The sequence below is a fragment of the Myotis myotis genome, unplaced genomic scaffold, assembly GCF_014108235.1.
Source record: "Myotis myotis isolate mMyoMyo1 unplaced genomic scaffold, mMyoMyo1.p scaffold_m19_p_3, whole genome shotgun sequence".
Lineage (NCBI taxonomy): Eukaryota > Metazoa > Chordata > Mammalia > Chiroptera > Vespertilionidae > Myotis > Myotis myotis.
This window is the reverse complement of record NW_023416335.1, coordinates 207,345,710-207,369,127: the sequence shown is the minus strand read 5'-3', so window position 1 is coordinate 207,369,127 and position 23,418 is coordinate 207,345,710. Positions and strand designations below refer to the sequence as shown.

The following is a 23,418-nucleotide window of genomic DNA, read 5'->3' as shown; positions in this document are numbered from 1 at the left end:
GCTGGTGGTGGCTCCCTGGGAGCCAGGTGCCGGGGCTGGATGTCTCCCGGGCAGGAGTTCTTGGCACCTTACCTTGCCCCTGCCGGGGGGGGGGGGGGGGGGGGGGGGGGCGCCGGCTTTGGAGAAGGCTAGCACTTGGCCTGGGGAAGGGGCAGAACCTCTGTGCCTGGCACAGCTGCCGGTCCTGGCATGAATTAAGTCCTGTTTATGGGGGTGCGAGGCCGCCAGGTGGGGAGGCAAGAGCCCTGTGTTGGTGGTGGGTGAGACGGCTGCACTAACTTGCTGCTGTGGGCTGGGTGGACAGGGCATGGCCTCTCTGGGCCTGAGTTCCTGGGCTGCAGATGAAGGCCCCTCTGTTTTGTTTTTGTTGTTTTTTTTTTTTGAGAGAGAGAGAGAGAGAGGAAGGGAGGGAGAGACAGACAAACATTGATGAGAGAGAGAACTTAGAATGGAACTCACAGCCCGGGCATGTGCCCTGACCGGGAATTGAACCAGCAACCTTTCAGTGTGCTGGACGGTGCTCAACCAGCTGGCCACAGCAGCCAGGCTGAAAGCCCCTCTTGACAGTCTTGTATGCTGGCTCTCTTGTAGACACAGCGAGATCTGGGGGTCCCCTACTCCTCTCCCAGTATCATAGTCTACCATTTCCTCTCCCCCCACAGCAGAAACCGCCTCCCAGCCGTGGGGTTTCCTCCTGCCCTGGCCAGGGCCCAAGCGCTCCAGGCCAGAGCAGGGGGTGTCCACCAGGGACCCTGAAGTCCCACAGGCTTGGACACCCGGGTTGGGACACAGGATATAGGCAAGCTGTTAATCAGTACCCCTCCCCTCTCCCAGCTGCCCCCCCCCCCCCACACACACACACACACACGCCACAGAAGCTCAGACTGGAGGCCCAAAACCTGGCTCTGGTCCCTCCACTTGTTCAGTTGCCCTCTTAGAAGACCCTCCTGAGGGTCCTGGTCCGGAAGAAGTCCAGTCCCAAACAGCCCATCCAGAGAAATGGGTGCGGAGTGGCCTGTGTGGGAGGTCCCCGGTGTTGTGAGGTGGCGAGAAGGAGACCATAGAGGAAGAGGTCCCTTCTGCGGGCACACTGCCGACTGGCAAGGTCCGGCCTCTGGGAATACCAGGCCAGCTGTGGAGGCCTGGCCTCTGGTTCTTGGCTTGGGAAGCCTGGGGTGGGGATGGGGCCAGGACAGCTGTGATTTCTGAGCCCTGCAGGGGCTGAGGAGCTTAGGGACCCTCTGTTCCACACGTCTTCCCTGGAGGTTGGAACTTGCTGGTGGTTGCCATGGTAGCACCACCTGGACGATCAGCTCCTGCATCTCCCTTCCCCTTCACCCCCTTTGTCCTTGGTTTTCCCTTTAGGGTCTTGGCTCATGACTGGCCTACCCCAGAGGGGCTCCCATTGGAGGGTCCCTGAATGAGGGTCCCCCAACGTTTGCTCCCGGGCCTTGTCTCCAATTCCACCCTTTGCCTGGCCCAGCTGACACCTCTGCCAAGCCTGCCTCCGCCATTGCCCACACCTGGAGGCTCTCGGGCCACCTGACACCTGGCTGCCCTCAGGCCAAGAGAGGCCAGATCACCTTGCTGGGCAGTGGGAGGGAGAACGCTGGCCTCCCAGTTCCTGGGGCTTGGCCTGCTCCCTGAGCCCAGTGCTTCTGCTTCCCTCCACAGTGCCAGTGAACCATGGAGCTCCGAGTGGGGAATAAGTACCGCCTGGGCCGGAAGATCGGGAGTGGGTCCTTCGGAGACATCTACCTGGGTAAGTGTCCCCGGCTCCAGCTCAGGGCTCTGGAGCCCCCGCCCCCCCTGGACAGCTGTGGGGATGAGGAGGGAAGATGCCGGGATTTCGGGCTCTGAAGTCGGAACTTGGTTCTGGGGCTGCATGTTTTAGTCATTTTTGTCCCTAGGACAGCCGTGGGCAAACTACGGCCCGCGGGCCGGATCCGGCCCGTTTGAAATGAATAAAACTAAAAAGAAAAAAGACCGTACCCTTTTATGTAATGATATTTACTTTGAATTTATATTAGTTCACACAAACACTCCATCCATGCTTTTGTTCCGGCCCTCCGGTCCAGTTTAAGAACCCATTGTGGCCCTCGAGTCAAAAAGTTTGCCCACCCCGCTAGGACCACCCCAGATGGGGTTGGCAGCAGCATGTTGGGGTGAGGCAGGGGGGTTCCCGCTGCTGCAGGCTGGGCAGAGAAGGGTACTTTTAGCTCTGCTCCCTGCTGTGGGTGCCCTGGGCCTCTAGCTGGGCCTGGGAAAGCCCAGCCTGGGTGAGCACCCCGTGCCTTGTCTCCTGGGAGTAGGATGTGGTGGACAGAGAGGCCTGGGCCGCTGCTGGCTCCGGCGAGGCCCCTCCCTGGGGTCCGGCCGCCGGGAATTCAGCGCAGGCTGGGAATGACGCAAGCTCCCCACTAATCTGAGGGGGCTGGGGAGGGCGGGGGGCAGGGGTCGTAGCTTCTAGGCTCTCGCTCTCCGGATGTGCTTCCTGCTGAAAGTCTGAGTTTTGTTGTTTTAAGCAAATCACTGACGTCTGGCCCGGTCTTGCCCGGGAGTAAAGAGGCAGAGCCGAGAGCCTTCAAAAGCCACTTCCAGCCACCCCAGGGGCCCAGTCTGGAGTCGGGGCCCTCCTGGCGGTTGCTGGCCTGCAGAGGAGGTGTTCTGTGGGGAATTGTGAACTGGAGCTGCTAGAGCAGCGGTTCTCAACCTGTGGGTCGTGACCCCTTTGGGGGTCGAACGACCCTTTCACAGGGGTCGCCTAAGACCATCGGAAAACACCTATATAATTACATATCGTTTTTGTGATTCATCACTATGCTTTAATTATGTTCAATTTGTAACAATGAAGTTGGGGGTCACCACGACATGAGGAACTGTATTAAAGGGTCGCGGCATTAGGAAGGTTGAGAACCACGGTGCTAGAGCGAGGCGGCCAGCGCCTGTCTCTCCTCACTCCCGGCGGTGTCCTTGGGAAAGGAGGAGACGGCCTGTCGGTGTGCTGGGCTCTTGGATTCAGAGCTGGGGTGAGGAGGTCCCCGCCCTCATGGGTATGAAGTCTGCTAACCAGGGAGCCACCCCTCCCTGTCAGAGGGCCGGGGAGGGGCGTGCACACGGTGTCAGCGCATGCTTCGCATGCCTCGTGCTGAACAGCGCGATCTGTCACGGCAGTTCTGGCGTGGCACTGTGCTGTCCCCATGCCCACGTGGAGAAGCAGGAGCTTCGTGGCCAAGTGGCCCCCACGGTGCCTTTATGCCCACAGCCCCCACCTGAGGATCGGAGCACGGAAGACAGAACGTGGGAGGGAGACACCAGACAGCTCGGGTGCCAGGCCTGCTTTGTGCGGCTGCTCTGGGCTTGTGTCCCCACCAGACACTGTGTGTGATGCTGCCACCTGGCTGGCCACAGGCTGTCAGGAGCAGAAATGGCACGACGAGTGGTATGGGGAAGCATCGTTACGGCAGTGTCAGCCGGGCGTACGGGAGCTCACCCTCCTCTCAGCACTGCTGGGCGCAGAGGGAGGAAGGCGCAGTGCAGCGCGCAGTTGTTGTAAAGGTTTTACTCTGACGCCAAGCTCCTCTGGGGCAGGAGGCCTTGGTCTGTTTCCACCCTCTGTCCCTAGAGCCCAGCATGTGGTTTGCCCAAAGTGGGTGTTTAGTGAAGCTTCCCGAACGGATGGAGGAGGAAGTGGCTGGCACGGGCGCAGGCACGGGAAGCGGCCTCACGTAGCCGGGGAGAAGGAGTTGGGACGTGGGGCCAGGTCCAGGTTCAGGCCCCCGGTCTCCTCCTTTGCTGTGTGACAGGATGTCACTTTTTCTCTCTGAGCCTCAGCGTTCTCACCTGTGAAAGGGGTACCCGTACCCTTACTGTTTGTGAAATTGGGCTGGGTATAAAGGACTCTTACCACCAGGCTCTGGGGCTCAGGACTGAAGCCTGGAACCGCTGGCTTGAGGGCAAAGGGCACCGAGAGGCAGCTTTTGGCACAGACGCACACCTGCTCCCAGACAGCCCCCGGTCCAGAGCCTTCTTTTTCCCAAAGGGAAACTGAGGCCCAGAGAGGGGGAGGGGCAGGCCAGGGTCACTCAGAAAGCCAGTGCCCCTGGTTCACGTGCAGGACCAACCTGGGGGCAGGACTTGCTGTTTATCTAGTAGTCACCTAGTTTGTTTTATTTCTTTTTACTTTTTTGTGCTTTATCCAGTTCATTTTAAACCCTAGGGCCAGATTTCCTCCTGCTGTACAGGCTCTGGAGTAAATCCTACCAGGGCTTGGGTGCTGGCATTTCTTTTACTAGCTGTGTGCCCTTGAGCAAGTGATGATCTCTGACAGCCTTGGCTTTCCCATCTGTAAAATGGGCGCAAGGCCTCCAAAGCGGTGAGAAGTAATGAGATAGATCACAGCGTGCGATACACCTGCGCATGCTCGGCCCAGCAGTAGTGCTTTTTTGTGTGTCCCCCAACCCTCGGTCTTAGTTGGAATTTGCTACTGTCCTCTTGGGTCTTCTTGGGCCAAGGGGGAGGGAGGGAGCCCCTTCTCCTTGGCTGTCCGGTCTTCGCTGGGTACATGGGGCCCCAGTCTGACACTGTGTTCTGCCAACTCCTTCCTGGGCCCCTGTCTTGCTGGTGTGAGGACAGTGGTGATTGTAGGGCCTCCCCGGCTGGCCTTGCTGATTCCCTTTGTTCAAAGCTCTGGCCACATTCTTGCCGCCAGGGCCTGACTCCAGATGGCCTCTGCAGGTGGGGCTGGGCGTGGCCTCCAGGCCCTGCTTCCCAGGATCCCCGAAGGCGAACGGACGCACTGTGGATGCACACACTGTGGATGCGGCTGCGAGGCCCCCAGCCCCTCTTCGGTCCGTTTCCCCCACACACGGCAACATCGTAAGGAGAACAGCGGGAGAGTGGGGCCGGCTTTGTTAGGGCCTCAAGTTGGCTGCATGGGGTCCAGAGCTGGCCAAGCCCATGCCCACTCTGCCAGCCACTGGCCATGTGCCCTTGGGAGCGCGACACCTTTTAGTCTCTGGTCCTTGGTTCTAAATGGGAGGGCTTGGTGCTCCCACCAGGTGGCTATGGAGGGACTTCGCCCTCCGCGTCTGGTCCAGTTGGCTCCTGTTTGTGTCCGCGTGTCTGTGGGTATCCGAGCTCCCCAGTGTGAGGCCAGCCCTTCCAGCTAGCACTTCCCAGACCCTCTAGCGCTGGCCAGGGCCAAGCCCTTCTCTGTGACCAAGTTTGTTTTCCAGGCCAGACTGTCCCCCCATAGGCCCCTGTTTCTAGCTGGTGGCACCTCTGTTGCCCCTCCCCGGGTGACAGTTAGCCTTGGCTCCTCCCACAGAGGTGAGCTGAGCTGCAGGCAGGACTGCCTCGCTGGTCCAGGGCTCGGTATGTGTCTGTTGCATGAATGAATGAGGTGCTAAGGAATTGGAATAGAGAACAAAGCAGGGGCTTTGGAGCTCAGTTTCATTTATTTCAGAGAGAGGAAGGGAGAGGGAGAGAGAGAGAAACATCAGTGATGAGAATCGTCAATCAGCTTCCTCCTGTAAACCCCCGTGGGGATCGAGCCTGCCACCTGGGCATGTGCCCTGACCGGGAATCCACCCCTGACCTCCTGGTTCATAGATCGACGCTCAACCACTGAGCCACACTGGCCGGGCTTGGGGCTTAGTTTCAAATCCTGGCTCTGTTGCAACCAGTTCTGTCTGACCTCGGGCCAGTTAGTTAACAGCTGTTGTGAGAGTTAAGGGAGAGAGAAAACATGGGCAGCGTCCAGATAGAACATGGAGGCAGCACACGGGTCCAGGGGCGGGACCCTTGGGGAAGCAGCTGGGACAGGTTTCCAGCACTTGGTGGGGTCGGAAGATTGCCTAACCGTTGGGCCCTGTCCCAGAGGAGTTGTGTGGCGTTTAGTCATTGACCTTTGGCATCTCTGCTTCTACAAGCAGTAGTGCTTGCAGGATGCTGTAAGAGTTCAGAGGCATAAAGAGCTCCTCTCCCCTCCACCTCCCCACCTCGGGGCAGGCACTCCCCCAGCACCTCTCCTCCCTGCTGGAGGCCCTGCCCCCGCCTGGGAGGGGCCACTGTCAGCTCTTGTCTCTACCAGGGCAGGAGCCTTGGGTCCCTCGGGCCAGCCCTCACACTCATGGGTCTCCCTGAGGGGAGAAGGGGATTTGTCCCATGGGGGACATGTGACAAGGTCTGGGGACATTCTGAAGGTTGTTCTTCAAGGAAGGGGGTACTCCTGTCCCTCGTGGGTAGAGGCCAGGGATGCTGCTGGACACCCTCCACTGCCCGGGACAGAGGCTGACGGCAGCTCGAAGGCCGAGAGACCCTGTGAGCAGGCATCTGTGCTTGGCTCCTGGAGTCTCAGGCTAAGGGCCAGGGTCTTTGCTGGGCATTGAGACCTGATTCTGCCCTGCTCTCTTTCATTGTCACCCTCAGCTGCAGTTCAGGGTTCTGCACCCCCCGCCGCCCCCCACCCTCCACCCCCGTCGGGCCTTTGCACGTGCTGTGGTCGCTGTCCAGCACAGCCCTGACCAGGCGTTGGGACCCTTGCAGCTTCTGTCCAGGGACGCTCCTTTCCCCACCAAAGGCCTGTTCCCTCTTTCCTTCCTTCCATGCCCCACACATGGTCAGGGCATCTCGGGCTCATCTCTGAAGCCCAGGGGTTGGTCCTGGTCACCAAACCCAATGTTCCTCGAGCACTTTACAGTGCGCCAGGCACAGCTAAGCCTGCTGGCACCTCAGACAGCATAATGAGCTGGGTACGGTCAACCCCAGTTTACAGGTGGGGTGCCTGGGGCGCAGAGGGGTAAAGCGACTCGCCAGGGTCCCCTGGTCAGGAGGTGGCAGAATCAGGATTTGGGCTTGGAGCCCGCACTGGTTTTGTTGTTAATCCTCACCCGACTGTATTCTTTCCACTGATTTTTTTTTTTTTTTTTAAGAGAGAGTGGAAAGGAGGGAGAAAGACAGAGAGAGAGAGAGAGAGAGGAGCACCGATGTGAGAGAAACACATCTATTGGTTGCCTCCCACAAGGGCCAGGGTCCAGGGATCAAGCCTGCAACCAAGGTACATTCCCTGGACCGTCATTGAACCTGTGACCCTTCGGCCCCAGGGCCGACGCTCTCACCACTGAGCCAAGCCGGCCGGCGCGGGAGCCCGCACTCTTAACTGCTGTGCTCTCCTGCTCTTGCGCGGGCGGGGAGAGGGCATGGCCAGCCTGGTGGACGGCACCGAGCCCAGCCCCCCTCCCTGCCGCATCCTCACGATCCCCGGAAACGTGTGCGCTCCCCCAGCGGGGAAGGTTGATGTGTCAAAAGCACTTCATAGTTTGCAAGGCACTTTCTCTCCATTGCTCATGGGCTTAGTAATCTGTGTATTTATTTTTTACTTTAACTTCATTTTATGTGGCTCAGAAGTGAAAACACACAAGCCCAAAAGCCAAGACACAGGAACATGCGAAGTGAAAGAAGCCAGTCACAAAAGACCGCATATGGTATGATTCCGTTTCTAAGAAATGTCCAGAACCGCCCATCCCCGGAGACCGAGTTAATTAGAGGTTGCCTGGAGCTGGGGGTTGGGCGGGGGGTGGGGGGGTGGGGGGGGTGCAGAGCTGACTACTCAGGGGTAAGAGTGTTTTGGGGATGATGAAAATGGTCTAAAATTGGCTGTGGGGTTGGTTGCACAATCCTGCGAACATTCTAAAAGCCACTGAATCGTACACTTCAAAGGAGTAATTGTACAGTGTGCGAGTTACATCTCAACAAAGGTGCGGGGGGGGGGGGGGGGGGGGGCGAAATGACAGCGCATAACATAGTATCCAGTGCAGTGTCTCCCCTGGCTCTCATGTTTTTTTCAGTGTTTCTTTATATAGATCCAACCAAACATAGACACATATTATTTCCGTGCCTTTTTTTTGTACTGAAAAGAGGGCATAGGATACATAGTGTTCTGTACTTGGCTTTTTCACTTCCTGTATCTCTGAGATCTTTCTACTTCTGCACAGAGAGAGCTTCCTCATTCTTTCTCCGCTGGCGTCGGGGTATATGGATGGCCCGTTCTCTACATCACCGGGCCCCAGAATGACGGGCTTTTCAGTTGTCTGCAGGCTTTTGCTGTTACAGACGGCCTGCAGTGGGCAGCCTGGCCCGGGCCTCGTATTGCACCGGGCGGGGGTGACCAGTCATCTCCAAGTGGGAGCTGGGTGGTGGCACGTCGCCCCCTGCAGGGACCTACGCTTCGCCTGGACCACCGGGGGAGGGGTGCCCACTGCCCCACAGCCTCACAACGGACATCCTGTTGTCTTCTGGGGGGGCTCTTGCCAATTGTAGTGGAAAATGGTCTTTTAGGAGCATTTTCATTTGTATTTTTCTCACAAGGAGGTAGATAGGACATCTTTTCCTATGAGTTAGCCGTTTTTACATTCACGATTTCTTTCTCTGTGGCGTGTCTGTTCAGATCCTTTACCCTATTTGCTGTTGAGTCTTTGGGCTTTTTCCTGCCGATCTCTCGGAGCTGGTTAGACTGTGTTAGCCACGTAATGTCAGCTCCTCGCCGCTGAGAAGGGTTACGAGTGTGTGTTTCTTAGGACTTTGTTTCTGGTATTTTTGCCATGGAGAAGCGATTCCTTTTTTGGAGGTGAGGAAGCCACTTTTTTATGGCTTCCGGATTTTAAGTCGGGGATAAAAAGCCCTGCCTACCCCCAAATTAAAAGACAGTTCTCCTGCCCTGGCTGGGAGGCTTAATTGGTTGAGCGTCGTCCCATGCACCAAAAGGTTGCAGGTTGGTTTCCTGGTCTGGGGACCCACCAGGTTATGAGTTCTATCCCTTCTCAGGGCGTGTATGGGGGACAACTGATTGATGTTTCTCTCCCTCTAAAAAAAAAACAAGCAATAAAAACATAGCCTCAGGTGAGGTTTAAAAAAAGAAGGCACTTCCCCCTTCTAACATCCCCCCCCATTGTTTTATTTTTTTATTAACTTTTGAGTAAATACAAAAGAACACGTATACGATGTGTGCATGGTGTCAGGCACCCTTCCCACCACCCCGTTGGAGGAGGACCCGCCTGTCCCCTTGTGCAGACCCCTGGCAGCCCTTCCTCCCTGTCCTCCCTCTCCCCTCGCAGAGGAAACTGCTGTTGATATTTTTAAAAATATTTTTTTAATTGATTTCAGAGAGGAAGGGAGAGGGAGAGAGAGATACAGACATCAGTGATGAGAGAGAATCATTAATCGGCTGCCTCCTGCACGCCCCACACTGGGGATCAAGCCCACAACACCAATGAACCTTAAACCTGGTTCCAAAGTGGCTGGGCCAGCTTACACCTGGTGGGCAGGTGCCCCACCAGGAATTGAACCATGATTTCCTGGTTTGTAGGTTGATGCTCAACTGGTGTTGCGTTTTTTTGAAATTTAGACAAAATGTGCTTGCCTCTTGTCTCTCCCTTCTTCCTTTTAAAACATAATTGAGGCGAAATTCACATGACATAAAAGTAACCTTTTAAAAAATATCCTCACAGGAGGTTATGTTTATTGATTTGAGAGGGAGGGAGGGAGGGAGGGGGAGAGAGAGAGAGAGAGAGAGAGAGAGAGAGAGAGAGAGAGAGAGAGAGAGAGAAGGAAACATTGATATAAGAGAGAAGCATCTATTGGTTGCCTCCCCTATGCACCCGGACCTAATGGACTGAGGATGGAACCTGCTGCAACCTGTGGTGTCCTGGAGGAGGCAACCGAGTCAGCGGCCAGAGCCAAAGTAACCATTTTAAAGTACACCATTCAGTGGCCATTGATACATTCCCAGTGTTGTGCAGCCGGCTCTGATACATTCCTATCGCCCCAAAAGGAACCCCTGTGCCCATTAACCAGGTGTACTCCCTGTGCCCCCTCCCCCGCCCCTGGCATCCACCCATCTACTTTCTTTCTCTAGAGACTGACCTGTTCCGGATATTTCGTGTAATGGAACCGTACAGTATTTTGTCCTCTGTGTCGGGCTTACTCACTTAACACGTTTTTAAGGTTCACTGGTGGTGTGGCATGCGTTAGGACGTCAACCCTTTACGGCTGAGTGATATTCCACTGCGTGCGTAGACAGCTGTTTTTTGTCCGCACGTCCGTCAGTGGCACTTGGGTTGTGGGCGCCTTTGGCACTGTGCACGGAGCCTCCTTGCTCTCCGGTACTCGGTGCTAAGATGCCTGCAGCGGCATCTCCTCGCCCCCGCCCGTGGCGTCCATGTATGACTGCGTCACCATCGAGCCGCTCTCCAGCTGGTGGGCGTTCGGGTCGTCCTTGCTGTGTTCATTCTTGCCACGTCCTCCCGGTGCTCGTGTTTCTGAAGGGCATGCACTTGGGGTTGGTTTGCTTGGTCATGCGTGTTTCACTTTACTAGATAAATGCCAGCTGGTTCCAGAGGGGCTGGGCCAGCTTACACCCACCTTTTAAAAATGTATGTATGTAGGTATTTATTTATCCTCATCCTAGGATATGCTTATTTTAAAAAATTAAATCTTTATTGTTGAACATATTACACATGTCCCCCCCTTTTCCTGATTGATCCCTTCTAGCCCGCTTTTATTTATATATATATATATATATGTTTTTATTGATTTCAGAGAGGAAGGGAGAGGGAGAAAGATGGAAACATCAATCATGAGAGAGAATCATTGATTGGCTGCCTCCTGCACGCCCCCTGCTGGGGGTTGAACCCAAAGCCTGGGCGTGTGCCCTTGACCTGAGTTGAACCGTGACCTCCTGGTTCATAGGTTGACACTCAACCCCTGAGCCACGCCGGCCGGGCCACCCCAACTTTTTTTTTTTTTAATAGAAACTTTTGGTCCACTCGGGATTCCTCCTGGAATGCGCCGTGAGTTGGGGTGACTCTCCCGTGGCTAGCCAGGTGTGCCGGGATGTTGATTGCAGAGCCCCATCCTGTCCCCTGCTTTGGGGTGCCAGCCGGGTCCTCCTGAATTCCCCCGGTGGCCGTGCCCGCTAGACTTCCTGCTTTGTCTGTCTGTGCTGACACCGAGCTGTGTTAGTTACAGCAGCTGTGGTCACGGCTGGCCGGACAAGGAGGCTGCCTCTCAGCCCAGCCCCCAGCCCAGGGGTGGGCAAACTTTTTGACTCGAGGGCCACAATGGGTTCTTAAACTGGACCGGAGGGCCGGAACAAAAGCATGGATGGAGTGTTTGTGTGAACTAATATAAATTCAAAGTAAACATCATTACATAAAAGGGTATGGTCTTCTATTTTTTTAGTTTTATTCATTTCAAACGGGCCGGGCCGTAGTTTGCCCACAGCTGCCCCAGCCCTTCCACAGGGCCCGCCCATCATCATCGCTGGGGAAGTGCAGCCTCGCCCACCCCATTCTCCTCCACAGCCTGATACCCCACTGGCCTTACCCTCCAGGATAAGGTTCCCCTCACGTGGTCTGTGAGCCTTTTGTAGCCCCTCCTGTCCCCCCTTGAACCCGGACTCTGCAGCACGGCCCGTGGTTCTCTGAATCGGCCCTCATTCCCCACCCCTTCCCCTGGTGCGGCTGTAGTTATGCCCCCATCCCCAAGCTGGCTTGGGTGCCCCTCTGTGCCCCACAGCTCCCTCCACTTCCCTCGGATACAGTGCTGAGCCCTCTGCCGCCCCAAGGGCACTGGGCCAGCCGCTCAGGCGCAGGCGCAGGCACAGTTGGTGCTGGTGTAGAGCCGCCCGCCCCGCCGAGGGGGACCCTGACCCTTGCTTCCCACACCCCGGCAGGTGCCAACATCGCTTCTGGTGAAGAAGTTGCCATCAAGCTCGAATGTGTGAAAACAAAGCACCCCCAGCTGCACATCGAAAGCAAGTTCTACAAGATGATGCAGGGAGGAGGTGAGGGCCGGGAGGGCGGGGAGGGCTGGGTGGGGGAGGAGAGGAGGGGCGGCTGCAGGCTGGTCTGGGGCCAGGAAGGACCTCCCTGAGAGCCCCACTTCCTGGCCCCCCAGTGGGAATCCCGTCCATCAAGTGGTGCGGGGCCGAGGGCGACTACAACGTGATGGTGATGGAGCTGCTGGGGCCCAGCCTCGAGGACCTCTTCAACTTCTGCTCCCGCAAGTTCAGCCTCAAGACGGTGCTGCTCCTGGCCGACCAGATGGTGAGTCCGCCGCCCGCCCAGCCTCTGCTTCCCCATCGTGCCAGTGGTCGCAGGGTGCCAGCCGGAGGATGCCGGAGCAGGAGGCAGGAACGGGGACGTGGCACAGGCCTGGTTCCGAGACTGGGACCTTAACCGTCGGCTGTAAAATGGGGAGGTGGTGTCTAATGCAGATGCCCGGGCTCAGCTTCAGACCTGCTCTGTTCGGCTCCAGAGTGGGGCCCGGGACTCTGCCAGCAGGCGATACAAAGCCTGTGATCTCCTAGGTCCTGTCCCAGGGAGGTGACTGCAGGTGAGCTAAGCCTCTCCAAGCCTCAGTCACCTCAGGTGAGAAGCTCCCCTCTGCTGGGTTGTCTGGGGTCAAGCAGGACGCAGTGCCAGGATCAGAGGGGGCGCCCACTGCCCAGCATCCTGAGTTCCTAAAGCCCTTTATAAACTCGAGGGGAGAAAACTTTCTCAAAATATAAAAAGAGCCGAAACCGGTTTGGCTCAGTGGATAGAGCGTCGGCTTGCAGATTGAAAGGTCCCAGGTTCGATTCCGGTCAAGGGCATGTACCTGGGTTGCGGGCACATCCCCCAGTGGGAGATGTGCAGGAGGCAGCTGATCGATGTTCCTCTCTCATCGATGTTTCTAACTCTCTATCTCTCTCCCTTTCTCTCTGTGAAAAATCAATAAAATATATTAAAAAATATATATATATAAAAAGAGCCTGGCCGGTGTGGCTCTGTGGTTCAGCATCACCTAGGAAGCAGGAAGTCACAGTTCGATTCCCGGTCCGGGCACATGCCCGGGTTGTGGGCTCGATCCCCAGTGTGGGGCGTGCAGGAGGCAGCCGATCAGTGATTCTCTCTCACCACTGATGTTTCTCTTCCTCTCCCTCCCTCTCTGAAATCAGTAAAAACATATAAAATATTACCTGCGATTTTCGGCTAAAGGTGTGTGTGCGAGGAGGGTGGCCAGTCTCTTAGGATATGAGATTCAGAGGTTTAGGAAATACTTGGCCACGCCGAGAAGGCCTTTGATGTACAGAAGGCGGAGGCCCCAGCAGGGACTGGCCTGCCAGAGGACATTCTGTGTGCATATGTGTTAAGTCAGGGTGTTGTTTTTTTTAAATAAATTGTTTAAAGAAGGGCCTGTGTGTCTGCCCAACTTTGGTGAACTTTGGAGACCAGGGGACAGAGCCTGTCCTTTGAGCGTCACCTCTGTCACCCTTGCCAAGGTCAGGCTTTATTGGAGCGCCCTCTCCCCCTCCCCTTCAGTCTGTCGCCAGAACAGCCTTCCAGATGCCTCTGACTCTGGCTCCCGGGTCCGAGGAGGGCGTAGAGCCAGGCAGGAGAGGCTTCCGTGGGGCCTGGATGCCTTTCCGGCTTCATTTCCATGTCTTGCCTTTAGCTTTCCTTCTGCCTTGCTCTCCTCTCGGGCTCGCAGCAGACTTGGTGAACAACTCCTTCAGAGCTGCTTTCTTCTTTTTTTTTTTTTTAAAATGTATTTTATTGATATTTTAGACAGGAAGGGAGAGGGATAGAGAGTCAGAAACATCGATGAGAGAGAAACATCGATCAGCTGCCTCCTGCACGCCCCCAACTGGGGATGTGCCCACAACCAAAGTACATGCCCTTGACCGGAATCGAACCTGGGACCCTTGAGTCCGCAGGCTGACGCTCCATCCACTGAGCCAAACCCGTTAGGGCCAGAGCTGCTTTCTAATGGCACTTCCCCTGGGAAGCCCTCCCAGACCTGCTTCTTGAAATCCTCTTACAAGCCTCTTTTTCCCTCGCCCAGGGCAAGGGCCATGTATGTGTTTTCCATCTGGGCAGCCCCGCCCTCGGCCCGGGCCCGCCCCCAGCACGTGGGGAAGGCCTCTCTGGGGGCTGCCTGCTGAGAGACTGCCATCCCCTCTCGTCCCCCAGATCAGCCGTATTGAGTACATCCACTCCAAGAACTTCATCCACCGGGACGTCAAGCCCGACAACTTCCTCATGGGGCTGGGCAAGAAGGGCAACCTGGTGTACATCATCGACTTCGGCCTGGCCAAGAAGTACCGGGACGCCCGCACCCACCAGCACATCCCCTACCGGGAAAACAAGAACTTAACTGGCACTGCCCGCTACGCCTCCATCAACACCCACCTGGGCATCGGTGAGTGGTCAGGGCCGGGGGCCTCGTGCACCATCGTGCACCCAGGAGCTGCTGGCCCGGATCCTGGCGCCCTGCGGCCTGGATGTTCCCCCGACTCCCACAGAGTCAGGTCCTCCCCTTTCGGAGAAGAACCGCGGCCCCCCAGCAGGTTCTCCTGCCCGACTGCGCCCCCAGCCTTTAATTTATAGGCTGGGAAACGAGGCTCACGTGACGACACGGGTTGCCTAAGGTGTTGGCTCAGCAGGTGCCAAAGCCGGATTTGACCCCAGCTGTGTCTGATGCCACAGCTTGTGCCCTGTCCACAGGGTGGGCCAGGCGAGGAGGCCCTGGTTTTCGGGTGAATGGATGCCTGCCCTGGATAAACTAGCCCCCCCACCCCCACCACCCCTCCACCACCACCAAAGAAAAGTAGGCCCAGATTGAGTTTAGAAGGCTCAGCCTCAGGTCCCTTCTCTGGAGGAGGAGCCAGAGATGGCCTGTTTGCCACAGGGTTGCAGCAAGCTGGGGCGGGGGGTGGGGCCCGGGGTGCACAGGGCAGGCTGTTCCCCCTCAGTCAAGGAGCATGTCCTGGCCCCGGCGACCAGGAGCGAGGATGTGTTAGGCGCCTGCGTACTAATGTGTCGGTGCTCCCTGCCCTCGCCTGCCCCTCTGTGCAGAGCAAAGCCGTCGGGATGACCTGGAGAGCCTGGGCTACGTGCTCATGTACTTCAACCTGGGCTCCCTGCCCTGGCAGGGCCTCAAGGCAGCCACCAAGCGCCAGAAGTACGAGCGGATCAGCGAGAAGAAGATGTCCACACCCATTGAGGTCCTCTGCAAAGGCTACCCCTGTGAGTAGCCCGGGGGACCCCTGAGGCCCTCCCAAGGGGGAGATGAGGCCACCCAGAGTCCTGTCAGGGCTGCGGTTGCCCCCGGCACCAGAACATGAACCGCGAGCTCTGTCCCGGCTCGGGCGGACGGGAGGCCTGGCTGTGAAGCACTCATCATCCCCCGACCAGCTCCTGCCTCACCTCCCAGGGCTTGAGCATTAGGGAAAAGGGGTCCCTCCCTGAACTCTCCACGCCTGACGCTTTGGTCACCAAACGTGTGGGGTTCTTCCCCCACCTCGCAGTTCTCTGGGACCCCAGTTGGGTGTCCTATCATTTACCTTGACCCTGACACTGTCTCCCTGGAGGTAGGGTCAGACCCCACGGGCCGAGGGCTCAGTCCCACAACTGTGGCCACCAACGGACACCCCCGGCCAGCCCGACTGTGCCTCTGACCCACACCCAGGCTCCCGCGACTCCCTCCCCGAGTGTGATTAACGTGCCAGCGCGGCTCCCAGGTCTCAGGGAAACACACTTAGCAGTTCATGGAAGGGTGTGATGAAGGGCAGGTGGACGGGCAGGTGAAGAGAGGCACAGGGCGAGACCTGGGCAGGTCCCGGAGGCAGGAGCTTCCCTCCCCGTGGCGTGGGGGGTGTCACCCACCTGGAAGGTCTCCAAACCCAATGAAGGCTTCCTGGTGCAGGCACCATCAGAGACCCCATTTCTAGCCCTTCCCTTCTCTGGAGAAGTTGGGAGGGGGCTGGGGCTGGAAGTTCCAAGCTCCTCACCGTGGCTTGTCTTGCTGGTGCCCAGCCCCCACCAGGAGCCCACCCAGCGTCACCTCAATGGGACAAGATGCTGCCGGTGCTCCGACCACTTAGATTTACAAGGTTTTAGGGGCCCCGTGTCAAGGACAGGGTCAAAGACCAAATGCTAGGACAGGGCTGTTCTTATCACTTGGGAAGTAACAAGGGTGTGAGGAGCTCTGCGCCAGGAACAGGGCCAGGGGCCAGTGTGTATGCTTTCTGTTCTGACAAAGGCCCCTCGCGCCCCCAGTTTCAGGGAGGACGTGGAAGTCCTCCCCCCGTGGCTCAGGTCACGCTGGGCGTCCCCCTCAGGCTCCTGGCTGTCCTTTGAGTCCGTGGCAGCTGCTGATCTGCCACCTCCTAACCCAGTGTGGGTGACAGGAGCTGTGCACGAGGCGCAGCGCCCGCTCACCGAGGGGCCACCCCTTCGTTGCGCACAGGTGCGCCATCCTCGTCCTCAGAGGCCCGCTCACGGGCAGGTTCGGGGGCCATCACCGTAGGGAGAGCCATAGTCCCTGCTGTCTTTGTCTTGCCCCTCCTAGATGGAAAGCGTAGGGACGGTGGGGGGCTAGGGTAGCTGCTGGGGCCCTGGGCGCGTGGGGCTCACCGTGGCCTCTTCTGTCCCCGTCACCCGCCAGCTGAGTTCTCCACATACCTCAACTTCTGCCGCTCCCTGCGGTTCGACGACAAGCCCGACTACTCCTACCTGCGCCAGCTCTTCCGCAACCTCTTCCACCGGCAGGGCTTCTCCTACGACTACGTCTTCGACTGGAACATGCTCAAATTCGTGAGTCACCCGGCGGCCGCGGCGGGCTCGGGGGACTGGTCGGGGAAGGCCCTGACGCACAAGGCCAAGGTGACCCTGTGGTGGGCGGGGCTCCCGGAGGACAGGAGCTATGAGCTGGACCCCGCGAGTGACGTCACCGGGGTCCTCGAGCCCCCGCGCTCCCCCCGCTCCTGTCTCGTCAATGCCGACAGCTTGGACCGCTACGGTCGGCAGGGCCCGCGCGGAGCATTGCCTCCCGCCAGACCCAGGAGGACCTGGCTGGGCCTCCGGTCCCTCCTAGGCCCCCGCGGCCGGGCGTGGATGGCGCTGGCCGGCCCCCCTACCGTCATGATTGCTGCCTACACCGTCCTGCTCTTGTTGTTCTGCACGGCCCAGGCGGCCGCCTTCACTGCAGCCCCTCTGGCCAGCCTGGACCCCTTCAGTGTGGTCTCCCTCTTCCTGGTCACGGGCCCCTGGGCCTTGCTAGGCGGCTGCTTGGTCTCCCTCTGTTGATGGCCTGGCGGGGGAGGGTGGGGAGTCGTCAGTGTGCCTGGAGCTGTGGCATCAGAAATCGTATGACTTGTTTCACGTCTCTTCTGGAAAAGGGGGCTCCCTCGAGCCAGGCTCAGCCCCGTGACAGCGAGGCTATTGCGCCGCCCTGCCCCCACCCCCCTCCCAGTGCCGGGCCCGCGTACTCACGCACATACTGGTAAGGACCCTCCGAGGCCTGGCCCTTCCAAGATTGACCACTCGGCCGGGCGAGCGCCAGAGGCTGAGCCCCTGCTGTGCTTTCTCTGTCCCTTCTAGGTGCCCGGCACCCCTGGGCACCCGGGGCCCTGCAGGTAGGCCGGTGGAGGAGGTGGAGGAGCCGCCCCCCCAAAACTACTGGCCTATGGTCTGGACTCCAGGGCCCCAGTTCTGACAGCACCAGGTGCCCAAGCCCATCGGGGCCAGGCCCGAGGAGGTGTCCCTTGGCGGGCGGGGGGGGGGGGGGGGGAGCCTGTCAGTGGGGGGCGTGGCGGAGAAGGACCTGCCCAGGGATTCTTGGGGATGACTTAGCGGCCTGATGGACAGAGCCGGGAGGAGGGTGACGCTCCCTGCCCTGGAGGGCCTGGGGCTGGGCACCAGGAGCAGCTCCGCCAGGCCCGTCAGCGGCCTCTGTACCGAACCTGAGCGCATTAAACGTCCCCACCTGCACCCTCTTCGCTCGAGTTGCCTCTCCTTTCCCCACGGCCTCAGCGGCTCTGGCAGGCGCTCGGACCAAGGCCTGTTCTGGATGGGGGGCAGCGTGTGGTCTTGTGCCTCCTCTCTGGGCCTCAGACAGGGGGGCCTGGAACTGCTCCCTAAGGTGTGGGGTGGAGGCTGAGCAGAGACCAGGGTTTCCACAGGCCCAGGGGCCCCAGGGGAGAGGTTGGAGGTGGCAGTGGGCACCTTTCACCTGGACCTTCCAGCTGGGAGTGTGGCCGAGGGCCCGGGCCAGCTCTCCTCGCCATGGCACCTCTGGGGACTCGGATGTGCGACCCTCGCTCACCATGTGGGAAGTCAGCCTAGAGCCTGGGTCTGGGAGGGGCTCGGCCCTTCTGTCAGTTCAGCTCCAAACACAGGTGTTGCATTGTCATTCAGTACGGCAGCCACTGGCTACGTTTTCATTGATTAAAATTAATCGGAGCTGAACATGTCACATGTCAGTCGCACTTGCCACATTTCAAGTTCTCGGGAGCCGCAGGTAGCTGGCTAGTAGCCGCCATGTCTGGCGAGGCCGGCGTGGACATGTCCATCACAGGAAGCTGTGGACGGTAGATGGCTCCTCAGAGCCTCCCATTGCATCGTCCACCGCCAAGATTTCGTCTCGTGGGGCTGTGAGCTCACTCCCTCCCAGGCTGGCACTCTGGCCCCTCCCGGGGTCCCCTTTGAAGAGGCCCCGGAGTCAAGCTGAACGGAGGTGCAGCAGCTTTCTCCAACACTGACCTCTGGCGTGAAGGCCAGCGACCGGAGGCGTGGGCACCTTGAGCCCCACCACTGTGCTGAGCTCACCCACTCGCCGCCCCCTGGCAGAAGCGCCTGCAGACAGGCGCCGGGGACCTATCATGCCTTTCAGCGGAAACCAGGACCCCTGGCACAGCGCCCCCTGCGGGAAGCCTGCAGCACCGGCCAGCAGATGGGTGCCATGCTGGGCACTGGGCCAGATTGGTCAGCAGGAGGATCCGCCCCTGACTGAGAGCCTCCCTCCTTGGAGCAGCCACCCCCTAGCGTCCAGTGTGAGGCCTGGAGTCTGCAGACCCGGGAGCCTGGTTGCAGCGTTCAGCCACTGTCCAAGGCCAACCGGCTGCCAGGGAGAAACTTGACCGGGCCCAGGAAGGTCCGCGCAGCGCAGGCGGTGACTGGATGTTACCTTGTCTTTTCTTGTGGGCAAATAAAAGCCAAGAGACCTCCCTGGCATGCGTTTCTCGAGGCGTAACTTGGCTCGGATGGAAACATGGAGAGGAGCTCGGCCTCGGGGCTGGCCTTGGCCCAGGCCGCTACGGCCACAAAGGCAGGGGCTGTGCGCCTCTGAGCCCATCACAGAGTCCCCACCCGGGGAGTGAGTGTCTACCTCCAGCAGGAGGTTCCTGAGTGGGTGCTGCAGCTCTCGCCGCGTGGATTTCTGTGGTTCTGGCTGAGCTGCTCTCTGCAGCCTGTAATGAGGGGGTGGGAGCCAGGGGGAGACTGGGGGACTGGAGGTCAGGAGCGGGAGCCCTGGTAGTTCCAGGCCTGCCTGCCTGGACAGGCTGTGGGGGGGAGGACAGGATGTTCGCTTCTAGAATGTCCTGCTAAGCCCTCTGGGGGTGCCGAGAGCAGAGCAGGGCTAGTTCACAGCCAGCTCTGCCGTGAGCCGTGTGGCGCCAGGCAGGTCAGGAGGCCACTCTGGGCCTCGTTCCTTACTAGGCTTCAGGGACCATTTTGATCCGCAGCCACTACCTCCCAGAGTTGCTTAAAGGCAAGGGCCTCCCCGTTTCCCAAAGACAGTAGGGCCTTCTCGGCCAGTTCCCTGAGAGACACGGGGCTTACAAGTGCCCGCACCCCGTGCCCATGAGCAGGCCCCAACTCAGCCCACAGCTCTCTCCTCCACAGATGCGGCCCCCCTCTCGCCAGCCCCCCGCCCTTCCCTGTGGACGACCCCAGGACCAACTAGGTAACGCGGCCAGATGCCGCTCCCATGGGGTGCTCCTCGCTGTGGGCTTCCCCTCTCCTCTGCACTGGGGCGGCCAGTGGCCGCACGGCAGGGCCCCTGGGGCTCACACACGCCTCTGCCTGGCCTGCCTGCTCGGTGTCTTCCTCCTCCACGGGGCATCTGGCCCCTTCCTTCTCCGGCTCCCCTGAGCGCCCATGTGAAGGCAGGCAGCATCTGTGTGGTGGTGGCCCCCTTGGCACCTGCCAGGGGTTCGAGTCCTGGCCTGGCCTCGGCAGCCTTGTAACTCCCTCTCTGGCCTCTGAGCATCTGCCCTGCTGTGCTGGGAAGCCTCGAGGAGCCGAGGGCTCTCTACATGGAGGGTCCAGGTTGGGAGGACCAGGGAGGCCCTAGGACGTTAGCCCTCCCGGCCTGACTGGCCCTCTGAGACCAGGGCAGAGTGACCCGAGGGTCCCCCCCCACCCCCCATCCAGCTTCCTCCTTCCTCTGGGCAGGTTGTGGTTCTGTTGCTCTGTGCTGTGGGATCATGGGTCGTTGCCAGGCCTCTCAGGCTTCCTGCTGTGGGGAGGAGGTTGGACCAGAGGCTTTCTGCGATGCCCCTGCCCCAAGATGCCCTGCGGGGGTGCTGGACCCCAGAGCACCCTGACCTTGCAGGGCTGACCAGGCCTCCTCTTGCCTCCCGCACAGGGTGCCGCCCGGAATCCCGAGGACGTGGACCGGGAGCGGCGAGAGCACGAGCGCGAGGAGAGGATGGGGCAGCTCCGGGGGTCTGCGACCCGGGCCCTGCCCCCAGGCCCGCCTACTGGGACCCCTGCCAACCGGCTCCGCAGTGCTGCCGAGCCTGTGGCCTCCACCCCAGCCTCCCGCATCCAGCAAGCTGGTGAGCAGGGACCTGGGGCAGTGAGCTGGGCCCAAGGTGGGGGCCAGGGCAGTCAGGCCCCTGGACACTGAAGTTGGCTTCCCCCTGCCTCGCCCTCCAGGCAATACTTCTCCCAGAGCGATCTCACGGGTCGACAGAGAGAGGAAGGTGAGCATGAGGCTACACAGGGGCGCTCCGGCCAACGTTTCGTCCTCCGACCTCACTGGGCGGCAAGAGGTCTCCCGGATTTCAGCCTCACAGGTGAGCTGCCCTCGCCCCAGTCCTGCCGTGCCGCCCAGCTGAGCCAGGGCCCCAGGTTCCTCCCTGTCCCCTAAGTCTGACAACCTTGGAGCAAGCCCCGTTTGTCAAGCAGGGACCTGGCCTCATTTAATCCTCCAACATCTGATTGGCGCCATTGAGCGAAGTCAGGATAACCTGCTGCAGCCAGCAAGTGGGAGAGCGGGGATCCAGCTCTCGCTGCCAGGGGCCCAGCCTGGGTGGGCAGCAGGGGAGCTCGCGGGGGGGCGGCTCACAGCCCCCGCATGTCCCATTTAGCACAGGATAGAGGGCTGGGATCCTGTGCGGTGGCCCCTCTTAGGGGGCATGTTTGGGCCAGGAAAGTTGGGGAAGGGGAATCCTGGTTGACCAAGGGGGGTGTCCTGGCAGAGGTGGGAGGAGACCTGCTCCGGCCCACAGTGGAGGGGTCTCAGCAGGTCAGGCCAGGAGCTGGCGTCCGGTGGCCAGGCTCGGTTGTGCATGGCCTGGAGGTCACACACCCTTCCCTCGGCTCTTGGGCCTTGGCGGGTGGGGTGCAGCTCCGTGGGGAGATGTGCCCCGAGGCCGCAGCTCATCCCTTCCCCTCTCTCTGCCTTCCCTCCCAAGACAAGCGTGCCATTTGACCACCTCGGGAAGTGAGGGGGAGCTCCACCGGACCAGTATTTGCTTAGGTGAGTTGACAGCCGGTGCAGACACAGCCCCACCCGTTCTGGAACCACCTGTCGCCGCGGGAGCAGACCAGTGTGTATTGTGGGGGGGCAGGGGAGCTGTAGATGGTACCAGGGACCCAGAACCAAGGGCCTTCGAGGGAGTTGAAAACCTCTGGGCAGGCCTGGTCCACATCCGTTAATGTCTGCTGGAAACCCCTTTCTCTGTCCTCCACACCGCCTTTGCTTTAACATAATTTGGCGTCAGCAAAGACCCTTGGCCTCCATAAGCCCAGGAGTGAGCCTCCTGGGACTCCCATGGCTGCCTGAGGCCTTGAGTGGTGGATAGCAGCTCCCACTGTGGGTCGGGCTTGGGGAAGGGGAGGTGTGGGTCTGAGCCTGGGGAGCGTGTGCACGACAGGCTGGGCCGGGCCTCACAACGAGGAAGTCATTGCACAGACTGAGCTGGGACCCAACGCCAGGGGCCAGCCTGTCCGTGGCCCGTTGTGGCTGGGGTGGCTGCTCACTAGAGGCCAGAGGGGAGAGAGTGTGTCCTTCCTGTGGAAATGGAGCACCTACTGTGTGCCCCAGACGGGGGACCGAGTGCAAAGACTCGGGACAAGGAGACAGGAGGTGAGGGGCGTCTGGCAGATGGGTGGCCAGAGGCAAATGCACCTCTAATCTTTCTCTCGTTTTTTAGTGTCTTCACTGTATTTTCTTTTAAAAAACAACGAAAAGATGGGGAAAAACCACTCAAAAGAACAAAAACAGCAAAAACCCAGCACAAAAGCGACGATGGATTTTGTTTCTTTAATTTTTTATTTAAAATTTTTTTTTTGCCAACGGCAAGAAGATGAGATGCTCTCAGCACCAAGGATTCTTGTCCCTTTGCATTTCCCGCTGCCCACCGCCATCAGGCTGCCAAAGGCTTCCCCAGACACCAGGCCACCCGTGCCAGACGCCCACTGAGGCCAGGAGAGGGACAGCTCAGCCTTGCGGGCCATGAGGAGGTGGCCCAGGAGCCTGGGGACTGGTTTGTTTGGGTGGAGACAGTCTCACCAGGTGTCCTTGAGCCTCAGAACCACAGAGGGCTCACAGCCCCGCTGCCGGGGCGATGGAGGCTGGCTTTCCGTGTGGGCTTTTCCCAGTGTCCCCCTGAGTGTTTGGACCGTCCTTTGCCTTTGCAAGGGGACTTCAGTTGTGGATGCTAAGGTGATGGGGGCCGAGCTTCCTCCTGTGCCTGTGTGTGCGTATGTGACCTGCATCTCCCAGGACAGCAGGACCTGCCCACCTGCCCGGCGGAGTTTCTGTTCTCATCCCCCAACCAGGACACGGGGTGGGTAGCGACCTGCGTGCGTCCCAAGGAGGGCACAGGGTGTCCTTGCCACCACCAGCCCCTCACCACCCTGCGGCAGCCCCGGCCCCAGCCCCTGGAGACTCCTTCCAGAAAGCACCTGGCCCCTGGGGTGTGGGTGAATTTCCTGGTCCTGACACCCCCGGGGGCCACCCCCCTGCACCCGGCCTCTCCAGCGAGGAGCCTGGGTCAGGGCTGGGCGCGGACTCACCCACCCCTCCTAGTTAACCTGTTTTTGTTTTTGTTTGTTTTCTCCATGTGTGTATTTCCTAATTTATTTACCTCTGTTTCCCTTTCTTTCTTTTTCTTTTCTTTTTTTTTTTTTAATCAAAGAGCAAAGCTTTTTATAACTTTGTAATTTAAAAAACTGAAAAAAAAAATACTGAAGAACTTTGGGGGGAATTTTGTACTTTTTTCCTGTGTAAATATTGGACTTTTTTGAGCTTTATTGTGGTTGTTAATTTGAAGTAATAAAGTAGAAAAGGATAAAGTGA

The 23,418-nt window shown here is 59.1% G+C and overlaps 1 protein-coding gene across 6 annotated transcripts in view; it reads left to right on the top strand.

The window, feature by feature from the left end:
• LOC118650242 (casein kinase I) overlaps positions 1-23,418 on the top strand; it is a 35,637-nt gene extending 12,219 nt beyond the window's left edge. For 2 of the 6 annotated variants that reach the window (XM_036298455.1, XM_036298454.1), the window contains exons 2-12: positions 1,675-1,762; positions 11,735-11,845; positions 11,959-12,107; positions 14,016-14,244; positions 14,901-15,071; positions 16,492-16,640; positions 19,716-19,791; positions 20,476-20,668; positions 20,769-20,908; positions 21,530-21,594; positions 22,271-23,418. In XM_036298455.1, the coding sequence (XP_036154348.1) occupies positions 1,687-1,762; positions 11,735-11,845; positions 11,959-12,107; positions 14,016-14,244; positions 14,901-15,071; positions 16,492-16,640; positions 19,716-19,791; positions 20,476-20,668; positions 20,769-20,908; positions 21,530-21,546 (1,311 nt within the window). In that variant the 5' untranslated portion in view covers positions 1,675-1,686 and the 3' untranslated portion in view covers positions 21,547-21,594; positions 22,271-23,418. Of the gene's footprint in view, positions 1-1,674; positions 1,763-11,734; positions 11,846-11,958; positions 12,108-14,015; positions 14,245-14,900; positions 15,072-16,491; positions 16,641-17,224; positions 17,329-17,426; positions 17,582-19,715; positions 19,792-20,475; positions 20,669-20,768; positions 20,909-21,529; positions 21,595-22,270 lie in introns of those variants that run through there. The other 4 variants (XM_036298456.1, XM_036298460.1, XM_036298457.1 and 1 more) reach the window with 4 other exon arrangements.